The sequence below is a fragment of the Schistocerca serialis genome, chromosome 5, assembly GCF_023864345.2.
Source record: "Schistocerca serialis cubense isolate TAMUIC-IGC-003099 chromosome 5, iqSchSeri2.2, whole genome shotgun sequence".
In the NCBI taxonomy this organism is placed as follows: domain Eukaryota; kingdom Metazoa; phylum Arthropoda; class Insecta; order Orthoptera; family Acrididae; genus Schistocerca; species Schistocerca serialis.
Window position 1 is genome coordinate 418,968,480 of NC_064642.1, and position 13,943 is coordinate 418,982,422.

Here is a 13,943-nt window from a genome sequence, read left to right on the forward strand (position 1 = left end):
GCACCTGAGCAACAGATATCCTTGTCAATGGATTGGAAGGGGAGGTTGTATACCATTGCAAGTGCGATCACTGGATCTCATTCCTATGGATTTTTTCCTATGGGATAATATAAGACTGTTGGAGTATTAAACACCGGTAAATAACACATAGTAAAATGAACTTTCACAGGTATGAGCAAACATGTATGATTTCCTACCATACACAAGACAAGTGGCATCAATACACACGGCCAAGTATCTGTAATTTGATTTCCTGATCTACAAAGTACACATGATACAAATGTATATAACGTGAAAGGGCATGAGTTCTCCTAATGAGCTGACATGTCAGATGTTTAAAAAGGTAAATACTGTAGCAAAATATGTGTCGATTCTCAGTAACACTTGCTGCCATGCAAAACAGATGACAGTCTGCCTATTGGGCATCTTCATTAGGAACTGTTCAGTTTAAAACATTATCTTGGAACATATTATTCTGATATTAATGACATTTTAATAGGTTACAGGCATATCTATTGCTACAGTAAGTCACAAGTTGCAGAATTTTACTATCACAAACAGAAAGATTCTTATTTTTCTACACTAACTTTTTCTCGACCCAAGGTAAACTTATAACAGAAAGCTTGAATTAATTTTGAAGTTCGTTTTTATGGAGATCCAAAACTGCAACCACTGTAACTGTGCAGTGTGATACTGCTTTTATAAAGAACATTACTGACAAGAGGATCTATGCACACTGGAATGTGTGACTAGCCGGCAGTGGACAAAGACTGCAACAGTCCTAGGACTGCCGCTCGCCAGCAACGTGCATAAAACTTTTGCCCCCTTTAGTCAGTCAGGCAGGTTGTACGCTCAACCTTAGCAGCCGCAAATGGGTTAAGCTAGCTATAGGAGGTAAACAGAACATATTTAACATAACTACAAAGCAATGGATCACCTCACAATTTAAATTTAGGACCAGAAAAGGCATATAATATATAGCAGTTTACTAATAGTTACAAATTATTTAGAAGCAAAGGAGATGACTCACCAAAAAGGCAAAGCGCTGCATCATTGATAGGTACATAAACAAAAGGTACAGAATTTACCTAGCTTTCGGAATGCACTACCTTTTTTCAACTGTAAGAAAACACACACACACACACACACACACACACACACAGGCATGAGCTTGTCTCCCTAAACTGTGCTCAGTCGACCGCCAGCTCTTTACTGGCTCACCGTGACTGTACTGGAGTTCGGGGTGGGGGTATGGTTTGGGGTGGAGTGAGGTGAGGCATGAAGAGAGGGAGCGGGCAGGGAGAGAGAGAGAGAGAGAGAGAGAGAGAGAGAGAGAGAGAGAGAGACTGTTCAGCTGGTTGGGGGAGAGGGGGGGGGGGAGGCAGATAGTGAGTTACCTCAGTTTTAGGTGTTCCTGCTCGCCAACCCCTCACAGCACCCAGCCCCGCCAAGCTGACCTTTCCAACCTATCACATCCACCAAAAAAACCCTACAAACACTCCACAAAATCCAGTGCCGAAACAATCACTGTTTTTTAACCTCTCCACCAAAATTCTCAGTCCCACAGAAGTTTCATTCCTACACAAAGGACTCATATTCAGCCTTATTCCCAGGTTTAACCATGCTGGACTCGTGACAGATCTACTCTCCTCCTCCCATCCCCTACAGCGGAAACACTTCTTTGCCACCAACCTGTTCAACAGAAGCCAATCCAATCCCAACATCGAACCCTGCCTGTCCTAGTTCATACCACCATCCAACCATGACCCTTCCACACAACCATCCCCTGGTCACCTTCCAGGAATTCCTAATTTCCAACCTGGCCTCACCATCCTTCCCCAGGTCCCTCCCTAAGAACAACAACCCATCAACAGAAGAAAGGACTGTCTTACACAACCTAAAAATGGATCCTGACCTGATCATACCTCGGCAGTCAAAGGTTTCACCACTGCTGTGATAAAACAAAGTGACTACCAGGCAGAGGGCCTCCATCAGTTATCCAACACTTCCATCAATAAGCTCTGCCAGAAGTCCAACATGACCTATAGTCCCTCCTGAAATCCTTAGGCCCTTCCCAGAACCTCTCCCCTGAATCCATCTACCTACTCACCCCAACAACAGCCCGCACATCCTTCTTCTACATGCTCCCCAAAATCCATTAACCTAACAGTCCTGGGCATACCATGTGGCTGGTTAAAGTGCACCCACCGAAAGAATCTCGGTCCTTGTTGATCAACATCTCCAAGCAATTGACCAAAATCTAGCCTCCCACATTAAAGATACAAACTACTTCCTGCACTGGCTCTCCACCAACCCCACACACCTACCTCCCAGATCCCTACTCGTCACTGTTGATTCAACCTCTTCATACACCAACATCGCTTATGTCCATGTCCTTGCTGCGATTGAACACTACCTCTCCCTATGCCGTGCAGATTTCAAATCCACCACTTCACTCCTCATACTCCTAGCCAGCTACATCCTAACCCATAACTACTTCACCTCTTCACCTGGTCCTCCTCCATCCATCATGCCACCTTTCCTAGATGTCAATCTCCTGCTCTTGGATGGCTCCATCCACACCTTGGTCCGCATCATACCCACCAATCACCAACAGTGCCTGCACTTTGACAGCTCACATGCCTTCCACACCATAAAATTCCTCCCATACAACCTAGCCTCCTGTGGAATATGCAACTGCAGTGATGAGAACTCCCTCACCCAGTATGCTGAAGGCCTCACAAAGGCCTTTACAGACAGGCAATACCCTCCAGAACTAATTCACAAACAGATTTCCTGTGTCTTATCCTCACACTCACCTGGTCCTCACTTCCATCCCAAGAACCAACCCCTCTCAAAGTGGTGTTCTGCCACCCATCCAACCTCCACAACATCCTAGTCCATCTGTATACCACTCCCACATGCAATCCACTGCCACAGGGATCATACCCCTGTGGAAGACTTAGATACAAGACCTGTCCAATCCACCCAACCAGCACCACCTCCTCCAGTCCCATCACAGGCCTATCCTAGCCCATCAGACGATAAGTCACCTGCGAAAGCAGCCCCATGTTATATACCAGTTGTGCAGCAACCACTGCACAGCATTTTACATTGGTATCACAACCAACCAGCTGTCAACTAGAATGAATGGCCACTGTCAAACTGTTGTCAAAAACAAGATGGATCATCCAGTGGCACAACATGCAGCAGACCACAACATGTGAGATTTATTTCAATGGCTGCTTCACAATCCATGCCATTTAGATCCTCCCCACCACCATCAACTTTTCTGAGATGCGCAGGTGGGAGTTATCCTTACAGCACATCCTTCACTCCTGTAAGCTTCCTGGCCTACACCTAAGTTAACTCGCTCCCCTCCTGACCCGCCATCAAAACAGTGTGTGTGTGTGTGTGTGTGTGTGTGTGTGGGCGTGCGCGCATGTGTGTGTGTGTGTGTGTGTGTGTGTGTGTGTGTGTGTGTGTGTGTGTGTCCAGCAGCTGCTGCTCTTTGTTAATGAATACCATGACTCATTCCACATACATTCTCTTTCATAAAGGGATGCATGCAGTATGATGGATCATCAAATTAAAAGCAAAGGAAGATCGGAGTTTAACATACGTTCAATGTTGAGGTCATTAGAGGCTGTGCACAAGGCCCACTCAAACAAAGACAAGGAAGGAACTTGGCCATGGGCTTCTCAAGAAAACATCTCTGCATCTGTCTTATAGGATTTAGGAAACTCACGGAAAATCTAAGTCTGGATGTCTAGACATGTATTTGAAGCTCACCACATTTGAATAAGAGTACGTGCAGTGTCTTAACCACTGCATCATACATAGTCAAAACTGCTACTTTAATCAGTGAAACACAATGTGAAATATTGTTACACTGTTTTGGGCACTGAACACTAATCTTACATATGTATTAATGGGACTCCCTGGACTTGAAGAAGGCAGAACAGAAATCTCAGATTATAAATTCTGCAGTATTCATATTTTCATCGCTTTTTGAAAAAACACAACAGTGGTCAAATTAATTAATTAATTCATCTGTTCCGCGAACTCCAACAAGAAGGAGAACATTCATGCATGTGGAACACAAGTCAATGTATACATAATTTTTGGAAAATTAATCTGTACACTGTATTGACGATAAACTAGTGCATTATGTTATTTGTCCTTATGTAAGCTAAATGCAACCTAATAAAACAGAAGGAAAGCTGCAATTTTGAAAAAACTCTATTATTCAGTTATTTATATTAAGTAGGCACTGTTTATCTCCAATAGCAGCTCAATGGATACTTGCCGATATAGATAATAAGGAAAGTTCTGACAGAATGTAAATACATTAGGAGTAAAGGAGACTACTCACTGAATAGCAGAAGCGTTGGGTTGTCGACTGGCAAACAGAAATGAGAAATAAAACTTTCTAGCTTTTGAAATAAATCCTTTGCCAATCTAGAGCACACACACACACATACACACACACACACACACACACACACACACACACACACACACCTTACCTTATCCTGCGCCTGATGGACATACAATGCCAGGATTACATTTCAGCATGTGGACTAGTGTGGGGTAGGAATTGTGCTGGGGGGCAGGGTTGGGACAGTGTTGGTGGATGGAGTGGGGAGAGGAGCAGCACAATGCATAGAGGGACTGGGATGGGTTGCTAGTGGATTGGAGGGGGGCAACAGGTTTGCTAGCAAGGAATGTGGAAGGGAAAGGTGGCAGGTACATGGGCTAGGCATATGACATGTACCAGAGCCAGTGGGGAGCAACATCCAATGACCGTGATGTGCGTTGGGAGCAGCTAACAAAAAAAAGAAGAGGAAACTGGAGTGTAGGTTGTGGGGATAGAAACATGAGGCCAGGAGGATTATGGGAGTTAAAGATGTGTTCCAAGGATAAGTCTCGTCTGCATAAATCAGAAATGCTGGTGGTGGAGCAAGGATTCAGAGGGTACTAGTTGTGCAGTACAACATATTAGAAATCAATGGCTGCTTCACAACCTGGGCCATCTGGACCCTTCCCTCCACCACCAGACTTCTGAACTATACAGATGGGAATTATCTTTCCAACACATCCTTTGCTCTCATAACCCTCCTGGTCTCAACTTCCATTAAGCCACCCTCCTGAGTCCTGTCACCTGTTCCCACCTTCATTGTGTGCTGCACTCTACCAGTCCCAGTATCAGTTTATCACATGCAACTGCCACCCCTCCCTCCTGCATCCCTACACAGCAAACCTGCTGCCTCCCTCCAAGCTGCCAGCTACCCACCCCCAACTTCTCATTCTGTCTCCCACATCTCTCTCCTCTAACCACTCCGCCAAACACAACTCCCACACCACATTAATCCACCATGTACATGTGTGTAATTGTTCTCTGAACTGAAAAGGTTTATTCTGAAGGCTAGCAAGTTTCCTTTCTATTTTGTGTGTGCCTGTCAATCAATCAACGATTCTGCTATTTGGTGAGTGGTCTCCTTTTCTTTTAAGTATTTATGTTAACAGTCACTTGATTATGTTGAAGTTTTTCAAATAAAATAGTTGCCTACTATTGTAAAAATAGAGGCCTCTTAACAGTAAATTACTACCTATTGTACAGTTTTACAAGGAAAACTGCTACTAAGATGTAGCTGATAAACATTTCAATGCTTAACTCCAGATAAGTAGTAGGAGTGGCTAATGAGATAGGTGTTTTAATTTTCTCTTGAATTGGTAGATATTCCCAATTTCTCAGTTTATAATAGGTGAGAGCTTTTCAAATACATTCATATCAGAGTCCATAACTCCAGTCTGAAAACCAGACAAGTAGTAGTCCACAGAAAAGATAATTCCGTATGACAAGGAGCAAAAAAATGTAAAATAAGAAAAAACCCATGTCTCAAGGTCAATAACATGAGAAATACTCTGAACATCAAATCATACTGAACTGATCTTCTTGTTTGCAATTCGTCGTTGTGAGTCTTTGGGAAACTAAGACAAAGTGATAGCTGTGTAGTAGACACAGGCATGTTCAGCGATCAATGAGGATCTCGGAAGACTCTCTCTATAAACAATCATTTATGTAAACCACACTAAGATGACGTTAATAAGTTCTATTCATATAAATGAGTGTGTATTCTATTTTAAGCCTCATAAATGTTTGAAAATACTGAAAGCAGTGAAACAGGTTAGTAATTTGAGTTGGTTTGCTTATTTCCATATTAATATATGAGTGCTAATACAGCACATTAAATCTGTTGGACATCTGAGTATGGCAGTGCCCTCTCTCCTAGTACAAGATATTTTAAGCAAATAAGATAGACTAGGGTTTAACTTCCCATTAATGATGACATCATTACAACAGAGCATAAATTTGGATTAGGAAATGATTTTGGTCATGTCCTTTCCAAAGGAAGCATCTGGTGTTTGCTTGAAGCAATTTTAGGAAACACTGGAAAGCTAAATCTATATGGTTGGGCAAACTTAGAAAACACACGGCTTTACCTATGAGGGACATAGTGACCGTTGTAATTAATGTACAGGACACAGACAAGTCACATATTATTTGATTTATTTTGATCGGTTTCACCTGCCTGACATGAGCATCTTCAGATTTTCATTGCACTAGTGACAAGATATTACAAGTTAAAAAAGCACCATCTTGAATATGCTTTGTGTGGTGCCAAGCAATGCTTTTATCTTGTAACATGTTGCCATGAGGACAACGGATCTGAGGATGCTCAAATCTGACAAGTGAAACCAACCAAAATAAATCAGATAATGCATGACTTTTTATTTTATTCTGTATATTAAATAACTTCTGTAATACTGCTTTTCTAAAACTTTGTAGATTGGGGATTAAAACCAGCTACTAATGTGACCTGTCAGTATACAGTGACCTGATTAACTTCTGATGAGCAATATGAACACCCTCTACAGCATCTCGATCGTACGAAAAATAATCATGATTCCAATCAAATATCAGTGCATCAGAATTTTGGAATAGATAAAATGAAAGTTTTACAGAATAATCTAATGTTTCTTTGGGTGATTACTGGTATTCTTACTACATTTAAAGGGCAATAAGTTAGCATCAGCTTTAATGGTTTCATGCCTGTGACTGCACTATGTACAGGAGACTTCAAAAGTACACTCCTGGAAATTGAAATAAGAACACCGTGAATTCATTGTCCCAGGAAGGGGAAACTTTATTGACACATTCCTGGGGTCAGATACATCACATTATCACACTGACAGAACCACAGGCACATAGACACAGGCAACAGTGCATGTACAATGTCGGCACTAGTACAGTGTATATCCACCTTTCGCAGCAATGCAGGCTGCTATTCTCCCATGGAGACGATCGTAGAGATGCTGGATGTAGTCCTGTGGAACGGCTTGCCATGCCATTTCCACCTGGCGCCTCAGTTGGACCAGCGTTCGTGCTGGACGTGCAGACCGCGTGAGACGACGCTTCATCCAGTCCCAAACATGCTCAATGGGGGACAGATCCGGAGATCTTGCTGGCCAGGGTAGTTGACTTACACCTTCTAGAGCACGTTGGGTGGCACGGGATACATGCGGATGTGCATTGTCCTGTTGGAACAGCAAGTTCCCTTGCCGGTCTAGGAATGGTAGAACGATGGGTTCGATGACGGTTTGGATGTACCGTGCACTATTCAGTGTCCCCTCGACAATCACCAGTGGTGTACGGCCAGTGTAGGAGATCGCTCCCCACATCATAATGCCGGGTGTTGGCCCTGTGTGCTTCGGTCGTGTGCAGTCCTGATTGTGGCGCTCACCTGCACGGCGCCAAACACGCATACGACCATCATTGGCACCAAGGCAGAAGCGACTCTCATCGCTGAAGACGACACGTCTCCATTCGTCCCTTCATTCACGCCTGTCGCGACACCACTGGAGGCGGGCTGCACGATGTTGGGGCGTGAGCGGAAGACGGCCTAACGGTGTGCGGGACCGTAGCCCAGCTTCATGGAGACGGTTGCGAATGGTCCTCGCCGATACCCCAGGAGCAACAGTGTCCCTAATTTGCTGGGAAGTGGCGGTGCGGTCCCCTACGCCACTGCGTAGTATCCTACGGTCTTGGCGTGCATCCGTGCGTCGCTGCGGTCCGGTCCCAGGTCGACGGGCACGTGCACCTTCCGCCGACCACTGGCGACAACATCGATGTACTGTGGAGACCTCACGCCCCACATGTTGAGCAATTCGGCGGTACGTCCACCCGGCCTCCCGCATGCCCACTATACGCCCTCGCTCAAAGTCCGTCAACTGCACATACGGTTCACGTCCACGCTGTCACGGCATGCTACCAGTGTTAAAGACTGCGATGGAGCTCCGTATGCCACGGCAAACTGGCTGACACTGACGGCGGCGGTGCACAAATGCTGCGCAGCTAGCGCCATTCGACGGCCAACACCGCGGTTCCTGGTGTGTCCGCTGTGCCGTGCGTGTGATCATTGCTTGTACAGCCCTCTCGCAGTGTCCGGAGCAAGTATGGTGGGTCTGACACACCGGTGTCAATGTGTTCTTTTTTCCATTTCCAGGAGTGTAAGTTAAACATTACTATGGTCGGCCAAGTAGCTGTTATTGAATGCTGCACTGCACTTCAAGGTGACACTGGTTTTCAGTGTATTCACCAAGTCTCTGTAAACAACAGTTAGAACATTATAGCAAATATTCAGTTGATAGATGACAGAAAACCTAGGTCACATGGTCATTCAAGAACTGCTGTATGAATGCCCTTTTTGTTAGAAAATCTCTTTTCATCCTAATGTTCTTTCAGCTTGCTGAAAACAAGGAAATCTGAAGCCAAACTTTGACTGTTTCACAGATGTTTCCAAACCCTCATTGTAAATGTTGATGCCTGTGTTGTGACTGCCATGGATTGCATTGTGATGCAAGAGAACAATGGCTTTGCTTAGTCAACCCTGCATCTTGTTCTTTATGGCACTGCACAGTGGTGTTGGTGTTACACAGATTAAATTGGTATTAATGACTGTGCCCTTTGCTATAATCTCTGTGCACACAACTCCTTCACGGATGAAGAAAACTGTGGCCATGACCTTCCCTGCTGATGGTGCAACTTTGGATTTCTTCCGCAGAAGCAAGGTCTGTCTCCATTCCAGAAATGCTCTCATAGTTGCACTGCTTGTAATGACTCGGCTTAAGAAATCATTGGTTTCTGTGGAGTACTGTTCAAGAAGTTCTACAGAGGCACCTTAAAATCTGCACCTCTATGTGCAGGCGGCAGTGATTGTTGAACCCAGCATGGGCACAATTTCCATTATTGGAGACGATCTCAGATGATGAAGTAAGCGCTGCCTATTGAGATGCCTATCTCCTGAGCCATGTCTGGGATACTTAATCTGTGACTGCTTCAAATCAGTTTCTTGACTGCCTGGACATTGCCGTCTGTGGTCAATGTCAATGGCCCTCCTTACTTACCAGCATCAATCATGGCCTTGGTCAAATTGTTGGCGCTATTTCTTTGGACATGATGTTCATTTGGTCTATATATCCTCAGAATTTCACAGTGAATTTGTGTGCAATTTTGACACTTTGACCACAAGAACTGTACTGCTCCACATACTTCTACTTTGGAATATGTTTCCAGTATCCACATCATTTCATTCAAACAGTGGGATGCACATGTTGTCCATGCTGCAGCAGAACCATGTATGCAGGAAACCTGGACCATGTACTCTCTTCTGGCAATGTGATACTCCTGTTATGCAATGATGTTAGTGTGGGATGACATTAGCAGCTTACTTTCTGAAGTGCCTATGTAGCAGGTGGATCCATGCTGAAAAATGATCACTAGTCAGACGTAATAAGTTTTTGGTGTCACAATTATCCATAGCAAGTAAGTATATACTTTTCCTCTCTGATGTCTACATTTATTTATGTTCCAGATGTGTTCTGCTTTTTACGTTACGGCATCTTCACTAGATTTAATCTGGAATAATACAGTTTTTTATATGTGACACTTAAAGAGATCAGAAAATTGTTCACATTGTAATTTTTATGTAAATAAATTACTGCTTACAGTCATTCATTTTTCTGGCTGAAATCTGCAGCTGAATTAATAAAAGGACTAGTCAGATACCTGTAATCAGCTACCCACTGAGTAATGCAGACAAGGGCGAAACGCCTACAGGTAACTTAATGGCATATTAATCTCCATATTAATTCTAAAATGTATCAGGTGACCCCCAATCAAATTATAAACACTACATTATAATACTGGGTTCTCAGTGAACGGACTCCACATATGATTATTTGATGTACTTGTGGCGTTTCAATACATCAACCAGTGTGACCTCTCTTTATGATGATCTTTGAACTCACTTAAGGTCTAGCTTTGTTCTGTGTTGTTACATTTTGTGATCACAAAGTCAAGAAAGTATATCTTTACAACAAAATGGTGTTAAATGTTATTATTTCACCATATCATTACTCACCAAATACTTAAGCACTGCCCTTCAACATGAATGGTAAAATAGTCTTTATACAAATGCAGAACTAATATCACCTGCTATGAGTATCAGTTCAAAAACTGAAACATAAAAAAAAAACACTTACCACTGTTCAAAGTTGCTGCCGGAGCCTTCCCCTGTGCCACCCCAACCCAACTCCCTTTTCATTTCCATTGCCTTACTTTCAACCTTCCCTCTCTTGTCATTTTCAGTTCATATTCTATTCTAATGGACTCTACTTTTCCTATTTTCCATTCCAAAGCTCTGTGATTGTTAACACTACTAATAAAAATTTTGCAGCTGTTTCTGAAAGCCACCTACACTATGTGATCAAAAGTATCCGGACACCTGGCTGAAAATGACTTACAAAGTTCGTGGTGCCCTCCAACGGTAATGCTGGAATTCAATTTGGTGTTGGCCCACCCTTAGCCTTGATGAGAGCTTCTACTTTCACAGGCATATGTTCAATCAGGTGTTGGAAGGTTTCTTGGGGAATGGCAGCCCATTCTTCACGGAATGCTGCACTGAGGAGAGGTATCAATTTCAGGTGGTGAGGCCTGGCACAAAGTCAGCATTCCAAGTCATCCCAAAGGTGTTCTATAGGATTCAGGTCAGGACTCTGTGCAGGCCAGTCCATTACAGGGGTGTTACTGTCATGTAACCACTCCACTACAGGCCGTGCATTATGAACAGATGCTCGATCATGTTGAAAGATGCAATCGCCATCCCCAGATTGTTCTTCAACAGTGGAAAGCAAGAAGGTGCTTAAAACATCAATGTAGGCCTGTGCTGTGATAGTGACATGCAAAACAACAAGGGGTGCAAGCCCCCTCCATGAAAAACACGACCACACCATAACACCACTATCTTCGAATTTTGCTGTTGGCACTACTCATGCTGGCAGAAGACATTTGCCACACCCACACCCTGCCACCGGATCGCTACATTGTGTGCCGTGATTTATCAATGCACACAATGTCTTTCCACTGTTCAATCGTCTAACGTTTACTCTCCTTACACCAAGCGAGACATCATTTGGCATTTATCGGCGTGATGTGTGGCTTATGAGCAGCTGCTCGACCATGAAATCCAAGTGTTCTCATTTCCTGCGTAACTGTCATAGTACTTGCAGTGGATCCTGATGCAGTTTGGAATTCCTGTGTGATGGTCGGGATAGATGTCTGCCTATTACACATTACGACCCTCTTCAACTGTCGGCGGTCTCTGTCAGTCAATAGATGAGGTTGGCCTGTGCATTTTTGTGCAGAAATGTTTATCAGTGTGGAAATCTCACGTACAGGCATATGACACAAGTGACAACCAATCACCTGATCACATTCGAAGTCCATGAGTTCCAGGGAGCGCCCCATTCTGTTCTCTCACTCTCTCACGATGTATAATGACTATTGAGGTTGCTGATATGGAGTACCTGGCAGTAGGTGGCAGCTCAATGCACCTAAATTGAAAAACGTATGCTTTTGGGCGTGTCCGAATACTTTTGATCACATAATGTATCTACCCTTCTCCTGCCACCCAGTATATACCTACCACCTCCCTGTCCCAAATGTCTTCATCATCCAAGACAACACAATGGTTTTCTCTCTCTTCCCCCTAGTTTGGAGGTAACCAACTTAAACACTTAGTGCTGTTACAGTCACAAAAGTGTGTACATCAAGTGTATATGTGGAGGGTGGCTGTACATTACAATAAGAAGGTAAGAGAAAACAGAGTGCAAATTACTTAGCTTTATGTGAACCACACACACCTCATTCTGTTGTTTATATTCTGGAATTACCACACTGTAATCATAACAGCCAAAAAATTCATCAACACTAAAAGACGCTCTAAGTTTAATACCTTTAACTGTTCAAATGCTGGAACTCTAGCTGCCAGATGGGGCCAAACACTGTTATCAAAATAACTAGAGTCGACCTCAAGATGTTCTATGCTTGGTTCTCCTTCCTCTTCTGTTGGTGATTTGCCACAGATGAAATTTCCACCAAATCCCTCACGCCTGATAACAGAGAAGAAAGAAATGTGTGATAACTGTGTTCTAGAATAATTTATTATTAGTGTACACACGTGCTAAAAGTGAATTAGTCACTTATGTACAAATATGTAACAGCATCCCCCTTCCACACAGGAGGTGGCAGTAATGAATTACAGCATCAACTCCAGAAGAAACCAAAAGCTCTGTGTTGTCATCCTGATATATGACCCATGAAACAGCTATCCACATTTCAAGATTTGTTGAAACTGGATCCAGGGTATGCACATCTTAATCAGTGGCACCCTCAATGTGTTCAATATAACTGGGGTTTTGTGACATGGGGACAATGCAGTGTACGCCCATATGCATGAAGCATTCCTCAAATCATTCTAATACAAACAAGTTATGGAAATGCAGCTGTTTGATGTATTCGACAACTGACAATATTTCAATAGGCAAATACCCCACCATTTTCAAGGTGCAAATGCAACAGAAGCACTCTGCACGAAGCATGGCTGTCAGTGCCGTCTGGAAGTAGAGTCTCCTGGTGCCTCAGCTTCGCTGCTGTACACCCTGTGTCGGCTGATTGAATAACACGTCAGACCAGCACTTTGTGTCCCACTGATCTTTGACAGATGGCAAGATACTGGTGCGATTGAGGTGGTAACCGCAAGTTTCCACACACATTATCATCATAACTGAACATTTTTAGAAATTACTGACATTATACAGTAGAAGTCTCAATTATGAAAATTGTAATGCCTCGGCTGCCTCCTATCCACAGGTTCCAGCAATTGTTGACCTCATGTTCTACTTAGTTTCTAATTGTCTTCACTATTTCAGTAACCATTTCTGCCTTGGCTCCATTATCATTATTTTGCAGAACTCTGCAGAAGTTTTTCTAAAGTTATTAAGTGGCTTAGGGGAAAGTATCAAGTAGCACTGCTCTAGTGATGTGCAGGTTGTTGCCATTTGGAGGAGAATATACAGATCTTGAAGATGTTACACGAAGTGTGTGAGCAAAGATATGAGACTGATTTTTTTATTGTCCCCTTCACAGTAGTTCCCTTGGCAGCTATACACCAGCAGAGTCAATGTTCACAGTCTTGGTAGCAGCACTGACAGGCTTCAACTGGTAGGGCCTTTAACATGTCAGTCACATTCTTTTGAATGATCTCCAGAGTCCCAAATTGACACCCTTTTAAGACATTTTTCAATTTTGGGAAAAGAAAAAAAATGAGAAAGGGACTCAGATCATCAGATTAATTGGGGGGGGGGGGGGGGGGAGGTGCACATGGAACAACAGGATTGCCTTCTGAGGTCAAAAATTTCATGATAGAAGAGTCCGTGTGACATAGGGCATTGTCATGATGCAGCATCCACTTGCCTGCAATGTCTAGTCTCACATGATCCACCATTTTCCTGAGCCTTTCAAGGACATCTTTGTAAAG

General features: G+C 43.4%; 1 protein-coding gene across 1 annotated transcript in view; it reads right to left on the bottom strand.

Moving 5' to 3' along the window:
• The window catches only part of LOC126481415 (FAD-dependent oxidoreductase domain-containing protein 1-like), a 104,671-nt gene that overhangs the window by 42,162 nt on the left and 48,566 nt on the right, over positions 1-13,943 (bottom strand). The window contains exon 7 of the mRNA XM_050105154.1: positions 12,360-12,516. Within this exon, the coding sequence (XP_049961111.1) occupies positions 12,360-12,516 (157 nt within the window). The remainder of the gene's footprint in view (positions 1-12,359; positions 12,517-13,943) is intronic.